Source organism: Cryptomeria japonica, chromosome 4, assembly GCF_030272615.1.
Source record: "Cryptomeria japonica chromosome 4, Sugi_1.0, whole genome shotgun sequence".
Lineage (NCBI taxonomy): Eukaryota > Viridiplantae > Streptophyta > Pinopsida > Cupressales > Cupressaceae > Cryptomeria > Cryptomeria japonica.
The window spans coordinates 451,807,318-451,816,655 of NC_081408.1; the positions used below are offsets into that span (position 1 = coordinate 451,807,318).

Consider the following 9,338-nt stretch of genomic DNA (forward strand, 5'->3'; position numbering starts at 1 on the left):
GAACGCAGATGAAGGCGAGAACATGGTTCAGGTAGAGTTGTCTTAGCTCTTGTATTTCGTTAGAATAGATGGAACCTCTCACATACCACATTAGGATTTATAATTTGCATCTTGAAAAGATGGATGATTTAAATAACCTTATTTGAGTGTTTGTTTAAATTGGAATGACGCATTTGAAATGAGTAGAAGATTGATTTAAATATGTATACATGAGCATTTGTTGCAATATTTGAGTGGTGATTGAATTAAATCCAAGTTGCATGAGTAATGGTGAAATATTATGTCTTATTTTAAAGTAAGACTATTTTGCTAATGGTTTAGATATGAATATTGATCATAGGTTTATATGTTCTTTATGTGCAGATATGTATAAATGTATGAAATATCATACTTATGAGTTTACGTCTGTAAATTGGATAATAGTATAATATATATATATATATATATATATATATATATATATATATGAGAAATTGATTCAATCCTATATATATATAGTTATTATATATATCCAATTATCGTGAAATTTAATTACTTCATAAATTTTGTTGTTACCTATACATAATCATTTGAGATTATATATATATATATATATATATATATATATATATATATATATATATATATATATATATATATATATATATATATATATATATATGTATGTATGTATGTATCTGAGTTCTAATAATAATTTGATCATGGACTTATAAATACGTATGTAATTATCGAATATGTAAATAGATTTGTGGAATTAAATTATTTTATGAAAATCGATATTATATATATATATATATATAATCATGGGAAATGGTTTACTATATATATATATTTATATGTTAATGAGTTTAATGTTTTGATTAAGTAAAAGGAGGTATTTGAAAGATACCCGAACCTTGTACAAACCAGGAAAACATATCAGTTATAAAAAGTGTCTGATCACTTCAAAAAGACAAAATGACCCATCGACAGGGATTAGCTAACACAACATAACATTAAAAACCCAGAGCAGACAACAAAAGGAAAGCACGTAGACAAAAAAAAGACAAAACCTAGGACACCAACTGAAATCTAAATACTATTCATAATTTCCTCAGCATGGACAACCATTTGTTTCATGTTGTTCGTTGAGGTCTTCAGATCCTCCAGCTCACGACCTTTGATGTCGCTCTTAATCTTTGTGTTGGCTCTGGTCCTCCTTTCATGACCCTTCTTGTCTAGCTGCTCTTTATCGCCATCCTTCTCAGCATTGTTCTCAAACCTTTTGATAAGGATGTTCATGTTGTCCACCGATGATTTGAGAATTTGGAAATTTTGGTCAGCAATCTTCTTGACATTGTGTTCCAACTTGTCAATTCTGCTGCTGAGATCATTCATTTTGATTTCCATTTCCTTTCTATCTCCCATCTCATTGACCTTTGTTCCGTAGCCATGATTTTTCCAACCATACATTCAATAGCTTCTACTTTATGCAGAACAACGACCAATTCTTTAACATGTTCAGCCAAGGGCTTGTCACCAACCGTAACTCTAGCAATAGCCTACGTATTTGATTTCAAACTGTTGATATCCTTCACCATGGTCGCGATGGTCTTATAGAAGGCCTTAACATTATCATTGTCACCACTGCCACTTATATCCCCTTTATCCTCCTTATGCAGACTTGTGGTATTCACAACCTCAATGTTGTCCATAACCGGGTTGCCCTCCCCTTCTTTGTCTTGACTCTCAACCTTCTTGTTTTCTTCAGCCTCCTCCTCAGAATCAACCAGAATATGGTTGATATCAGAATTATTACCCTTTTTAGCATTCTTTCGCTGAACCTATTTTCCAGTAGCTTTCCCTTTCTTTTTTTTAACAATTTTTTTCTCAAAGGAGTTGGTTTCAGAATCTGATATACCTGATTCCACAATAATCCTTCTCTTCTTGGCCCTATTCCTCCCTTTTTTGCTAGTTTCTTCTGATTCTCCCTTGGTCTCTGATTCAAAGTTAAAACCGCTAGCTTCACTCTTTGTTGTCACATCTCTTGCATTTTTGCCCTTAATAGGCTTTTCAATGCACTTCCCCTTGAGCATTTTATAAACCAGGACCATAAGCCCCTGATGGAGGGCAAGATCACCCTTAGGGTCCTTCTGGATCTCCTTTATGGTATGATCCATTGAGCATGCAAGGTAATAGGGAAGGCTGACCTTTTCCTTGTGATGGAAATGGTTGAGTAAAACGAAGTGATGCCCGTAGGCTCTGGTAAACCTACCATCTAAGGTAATGTATTCAATAGAAGCGAATAAGACAAACCTCCATGGCCTGCAAATTCTCTTCGGGGCATGGTAGGAGTTGTCGATTTTAATCATCTTTCTCCTCTCTTCATATGTAATAGGAAACTTGTCTGCTGCTTTATCTAATATGCCTATGTCCCTGTAAAATTTCATTCCCTCAATCGTCATCCTCGTGGCCTCGACGATGACCTCTTCGTCAACATTCATCATCTAGGATCCGATAAGAATTTTGTCATTTTTCCAGTTTTGATGAAATAGCTAGTGATTGTGGGATCTTTCCCACTTATCTGTTCCATGAAAACATTCAAAACCCCCTGCTGAAGGATATCCCAGACTTCTTTGTTCTTTCTCCATTCAGAGCAGGAAGTAGGTTCAAATCTTTTCTTGTTACCTCCCATTTTTCCAGCACCTTCCTTGCAATTCATTCTCTCAATTTGATAGCCTCTCCTCTGGTTTCTATGGTTATTCAGTGATAATGCCCAAAATCCATGCTAAATAATAATGATAAGACACTTATATGAATGCTCATTATCTTCGAGAAGATATTGCATCGAAAAAGGTGGAGAGGTCATTAGAAATAATGATTTGAAGTACCACATTGCCTTGTCTAGCTTCGGTCCTGATAGAGCATGAATTTCATTTCACTTGCAATCTCCATTTCACCATAACTAGTATTGATGTCTCCCGATTGGCAGGCCAGGTTGGCTGCCCAGTCAGCGCAGGAGTTGGCTTTCCTATACACGTGTAAAAACACACATTTCAAATTCTTCGCTGATTTTCCTAGTTTCTTTAATAGCATTACTAATTGACCAAGAAGGCGGGAATTTCATATTTAAACAATTGATTATGTTTAAGGAGTCTCCTTCACACCAAACTTTAGTGCATTTGGCTTCCTTGGCAAGGATCATCCCATGGTAAGCCGCCATGGCTTCGGCAACATGATTAGTCTGATTTCCTATGGGAATACATTTTATGATTTTGCATATTCCCCATTCATCCCTTAGGACCACGCCACATCCTGCAACACCCGGGTTACCCTTTGAACCCCCATCAAAATTGATTTTCATCCATCCCCTAGGCGGGCTGATCCATATCACTCCCTCTCTAGGGTTGCTCTGAAAGCACTCTTGAACCTTTAATCTCCACTTTTTGTAGATAAATTGATCATCCATATCATGAGGATTATCCATACCACCTATTATGTTCATATTTTCCACTATACTTCTTCTTATTTTTTCAAACACAATTTTAGCCTTAGTAGTCTTTTCTCTAAAAACTCTATCATTTCTCTCTTTCCATATGCCCCAACACAAGTGAGGTAAAGCAATTTTCCATAATAAGGTAGTGGTTTTATTTTTTGAAGGATGATGCCATGAATTGAAAATCTCCTAAATTGAGTTGGGGAAGCCCCAACTGACTTTGAAGTGATCCAGACAACTTCCCCAAACATCAGCAGAGAAAGGGCAATGAAAGAGCATATGTTTTATAGTCTCCTCATTTTGCTTACAAAGAATACAGAAACTAGGCATGCTAATACCTCTTTTTCTGATATTCTCAGTAGTAAGAATTTTATCTTGAAGGGTTATCCAAAGGAAAATGTTTATCTTAGGGGTGAGGCATTTCACCCAAGCTTTAGCCCAACATGGACTTTCCATGTTGTTGAACTGTTGATGATACAAAGAGGCAACTATAAAAGTACCACTAGCTATGAGTTTCCAAATTAAATGGTCTTCTTCTTCAATCCTCACCATAGAGTTCATGACTTTATTCAAACTACCCAAAGACTGGTCCACTTGAGATAAGTCCTTCCACTGTCCATCTTTCCAGTAATCCTCCACCTTGGCTCCAAATCTCTCCTTGCATTGATTCTGAAATCTATTCCACTCAGAATTTTCATTCAAAGGGGTCTCTAGAAGCCAAGGGTCTTCCCAAAATTGGATAAGATTCCCTTTTCCCAATTTCCATTTTGTACCTTTGGCAATTAAGTCTCTTGTCCTAGATACATTTTTCCAAATGTTGGATCCAATTGGGATAATCTTTTCTTTGAGGAAGCTTTGAAGGTTCGGACATTGACTTTTATATTTGTTATCCCATATCGTTTTCCACTCTCCTTGATTTCTATAACCTCTCCAAATCTACTTGGCCATAAGGTAATTATTTATGTCTCTTATTCTTCTAAGGCCCAGACCTCCTTTCTTTATAGGCTTGCATACCTTCTCCCATGCAATCAAGTTCATTCTCTTCTTCTCCTCAACCCCTGTCCATAAAAAGGATCTCTGAATCTTTTCAATGGCCTCAGCATACTTAGCAAGAATCCTAAACAGACTGATAGCATAGAGAGGAATACTTTGAAGAGTGGATCTTGGCAATTGAACCTTACCTACTTGACTAAGAAGAGCACCCTTCCAGCCAGACAACTTTTTGTGGAATTTATCCACCAAAGCTCCCCAAAAGGTATCTGGAGGATCATGGCATAAGGGGAGCCCCAAGTAAGAAGCAGACAAACTACCAATTTGACCACCTAGAATATTACTAATTTTAATCCTCCTTCTCTCTGGGGTATTGATAAAATAAACAAAGCTTTTAGACCAATTTATAAGTTGACTAGTGGCATTTCCATAGTTACCCAAAGCCTTTTTTAATTTTCTAGAATCCTTCACTGTAGCTTTCCCCATTATTATAGAATCATCAACAAACTACTGATGGGAACATATTTGATCCGCCAAAGAAGGATTCAAACCACAAAACTCCCTTTTCTCAACCAACTTTCCAATACATCTCCCCATACATTCTGCCATAATGATAAAGATAACTAGGGATAGAGGGTCCCCCTGTCTGAGACCTCTAGAAGCTTGAAAGAAAAGAGAGGGAGATCCATTCAATAAAATAGAAAAAGAAGCCGAAGAGACAAGTTGTCTGATAAGGCTAACACTTCTAGAGGTGAAGCCAAAAGTAGAGAGAACATCCATCATAAAATCCCAATCCACTCTATCATAAGCTTTAGAGAGATCAAGCTTTAGAAAAAAACCTTCTTTTTTAGAAAAAGACAAAGAGTGGATATTTTAATGGACAGCGTTGATTGAGTCCAAAATTTGTCTACTCGGGACAAAGCCGCTTTTCCAAGGCGAAATGATGGAGGGGAGCAACTTAAGAATTATAGAGGTTAGAACCTTGGAGATAATCTTATAGAGAGAGTTGCATAGACTAATAGGTCTAAGAAGATCCATTGAGTCAGCCCCCATCTTTTTGAGTATAAGAGCAATAAAAGTACCATTAACTTCTTTCAAAAAATTTCTAGCACCAAAAAATTCTTTCACTGCTCTGGTAACATCATCTCCAATAATATGCCAGTACATTTGGAAGAAGAACATGGGAAAGCCATCTGGACCTGGGGCCTTGTTACCCTTAAAGGAGTTTATAGCTATCTAAATTTCATCATGGGAAGGGATGGCAGTCAGGTGAGCATTCTAATCATCCCCTAAAATGGTAGGTATATTGTCCAAGAGGTGCCTTTGGGCCTGTATATCCAAATTCTGATCCTTAGCAAGTAAATTGGAGAAAAAATCCATAGCAGCCCTGCTCATTGAGTCATCATCTACTACACATCTTCCGTTCCCTTTAATCTGAGCAATTCTATTAATGGCCTTATGTCTCAAGGTGGACATATGGAAGTATTTAGTATTCCTGTCCCCCTCCTTCAACCAAACATTTCTCGATCTTTGTTTCCAGTAGGTTTCCTCTTTAGCTATAATATCATGATATCTCATAAGAATAGCATCTTCAGTGTCTCTAGACATATCAATATAACCATTGTTCTGTATCTCATCCTGGATTTCCTTGAGCTCTAAGAGGATTGTAGCTTTTGAGGTAAAGATATTCCCAAAGCATTCCTTATTCCACTTCTTAACATTATCTTTAACAATCTTTATCTTTTTCACCACTTTGTACATGGCATTTCCTTCAATACTGACTTGCCACCAGTCCCTAATCTTACTTTCCAAATCCAGGTGTCTAGTCCACATTTTTTCAAATCTATAAGGGAAATGTCTCCTTCTATTCTTTACTTTAGCCGTGAAGGTTATAGGGTAATGATCTGATCCTGCCCTTATATGAGAAGATAAAGAGCAGTCATGAAGGTTAAACCAATCTAAGGAAAGGAGAGCTCTATCAAGTCTAACCTGAATCAAATTCTCACCACTTCTTATGTTAGTCCAAGTGTATTTGACTCCTTGCAGCTCCAGATCATGAATGGCATTATTGTTTATGAAATCCATCAAGTCTAATCTACTATCCAGATTAGCTTGACTCCCTCCCTTTTTCTCATTCTCCTTCAAGGGTGTATTGAAATCTCCCATGATTAACCAATTGTCCTCAGCAAACCTACTTCTCAACCCAGTAAGATTTCTCCACATCTCACTTCTACCAGTCTTAGTGTTAGGCGCGTATAAATTAGTTAGGACCCAAGTAGTGCAATTCTTGAGGTGCTTAAATCTTATGCAAGCCAGGTTGTTGTCTTGAATCAGCACCTCACCTTCTACATTTTTTTTGTTCCAGAAGGTAACAATTCCTCCCGATGCACCTTCTGAACTACCTTCGCTAACTCCTCCATTTTTTAACATATTCAGACTTTCAACTTTATCTTTCACCATCTTAGTTTCTTGAATCAAAAAAATATCAGGATTTTTATCTCTAATCATACTTTTAACTAAATCATATTTGTGAGGGCTGTTCAATCCCCGAATATTCCAGGAGATGATTTTCATGGGTTTTTGGAAATACCTGCCTCAAAGATGGTTCTTTGGGTTCCATCTGCTATATTCCTGCTTGTTTCCATTGATCTTTTTTTGGTATTTGAATGTCTTCCTGGAGAAGTGTGTTGCGCTCCCACATCCCCAAGCCTGCTCCTGGTGTTTCTAGTCAGCGTACTATTGATTAGGTTATTGTTATTCTTTTTTTTTTGCTTATTCTTTCTTTTGTCCTATGTTGCTTCTTCATCCTCCTACTTTGTTTCATTCTTCCCTAGTGCCTTTTTGATGTCTTCCTCATCTCCCCATTTTGGATCTTGTTCCTCCGAAAAGGTCAGCTTTACTTTTGCCAGGGTAGCTAATGAGATTTTCGATAGCCCTTGGCCCAGGATGTTATCAGGTTGAGCCTCCTGGAGCCAGTCTAATTCTTTATCTGGATCATGAGATTTTGCAACAAGGTTAAAGTTGTCTCCTTCCTCTTTGTTATCTAAGGGCTTTTGACCTACTTTACTCTCACTTTTATCTAAGACTAACTCTGCCTTATCCTTTTCCAGATCCTCTTGTTGAATGTTGTCTCTTTCTTTATGCTCTGAGTCCTTATCACTTGGTTCCAACATCTCAATCTTTAGTTCATTCCCCACTTCACTGGTGATTTCTTCCTCCACCCATCCAATCTGAGAATGTTTCTCCTTATCTGGGTCATTGGACTCCAAGGCTTTTAGAGGCTTATCCACTTTTTTCCAAACCTTAGTTTTGAGGTAGGTTTTACCCTCGATACTTGGACATTTTTTAGCCCAATGTCCAACTTTTTTACAATGAAAAAAAGCAAAGGGGATAGTTTCAAAAATAATATTCTGCTTCCACTTCCCCAGTTTAGATTCTATCTCTATTTCTTCTGGCATATTCGTGTCAGGTCCAACTCCAACACAAATCCTAGCATAAATCAACCTTCTTCTGGATGTCGTGATCTGGTCAATAGCGATAAGCTCCCCGAAGGTATTAGCTATTCTTGCAAAAACATCTTCCTCCCAGAATTCCATTGGAAGCCCATGGAGCTTGACCCACATCGGAACTTGGACCAAATTTTTTTTCCCTTTTGCCACATTAGGGTGCCACTTCTGGATGTACATGATGTATTTGCCTATTTCCCAAGACCCACTATAGATAATGTTTCTTCTATCCTCATCGCAAGAGAAAGAAAAGGATAGACAACCCTTGTTCATTGCTACCACCTCAACCTGACCTTTCAGGTGCCACTTTCTTTGGACAAATCCATGAACTATTTCTATATTAGGTCTAGACCCAAAAAAATTACCGATCAATGTATTTTCCATTCTAGCAATGTTTTGGTCTATGACTTGATCTGGAACAACGATAGCAAACTTTCCCTGAGACACATTCAAGGTGTTTTTAATAGGAGGCAATGAGGACTTACCTTTAGGTTTAACCCCAAATAGAGAGGTCCACTTACGTGTCTGTCCATTCCAAATGGGCCCCCCCTTAAGATCCATTGACGAAAGAGCCTTTTTCGGATGATCTTTTCCTTCCACCGTGTTCTCTGAACCACTAGTCACTTGTTGTCCTTGGGCTCCTTCCGAGTTGTCATCTTCTATTTTTGAAGTTTGAACCTGCCCTTTCCCGCTCTCATTTGCTAGCCACTCTTCACGTGGTGTTGGTCCTCCCCCTGGATCCCCCAAATCCAAGGGATCATCGGGATCCTTAGTATCTGAACGCCGATCTAGAATTCCTACTCAAATTTGAATTCTGGAACCGTTCGCGCTCCATTCCGTCTGTATCTCTTGTGCACCAAGCTTGTTCACGAGTTTAATGTTTAATATATATAAATGGAAAGAAATTTAATTGAGAAGTCATTTGTTATTTATATATAAATATAAATAAAATTAAAATTTTAAAAAAATAAATAAAAAATAACAAATGATTTAATGGTGGCGGGTGAGTTTTAAAAGTTAAACCTTAATGAGGGTGGTCGATAGTAATATCGACCACTCCCCTTATTTAAAGGGAGGGGTCGGTATTACCACCAACCACTCCTCCCTTTTATTTAAACACCAACCACATGGAAGATATGGTAGTTGGCAGGTTTAAAGATAGTTGCATGAATTAAGGTAGGCATAGTTTAGAGGGAGTCGACATATCCCTGACTACTCCCCACCATTCCATATAAACACATTTCATACCACTGTCACCACAACAGTACGTGGTGAAAGTTGTGGGTTACCAGCTCACATAAACCTCAAAATAAGATACGAGAAGTGGGAGTCGAGGTTGGCTATTCCACGTAGAAAGTTATTAGGAG

At 37.6% G+C, this 9,338-nt stretch overlaps 1 protein-coding gene across 1 annotated transcript; it reads right to left on the bottom strand.

Moving 5' to 3' along the window:
* Window positions 1–1,373: 1,373 nt before the first annotated feature.
* On the bottom strand, window positions 1,374–8,088 carry LOC131875158 (uncharacterized). The gene is made up of 2 exons (XM_059219192.1): window positions 7,366–8,088; window positions 1,374–1,541 (listed from the first exon to the last, which is right to left on the bottom strand). Exons 1-2 carry the CDS (start codon window positions 8,086–8,088, stop codon window positions 1,374–1,376), a joined length of 891 nt encoding a protein of 296 aa, XP_059075175.1.
* Between the last annotated feature and the right edge of the window lie 1,250 nt (window positions 8,089–9,338).

Excerpts from the sequence above, each read along its gene's own strand:
- LOC131875158 (XM_059219192.1), bottom strand. The coding sequence starts at position 8,088 with ATGTGGGTCAAGCTCCATGGGCTTCCAATGGAATTCTGGGAGGAAGAT. Across the intron at positions 1,542-7,365 it reads CATTAGCTACCCTGGCAAAA|GCTATTGCTAGAGTTACGGT; the intron begins GTAAAGCTGACC and ends TCAAATACGTAG.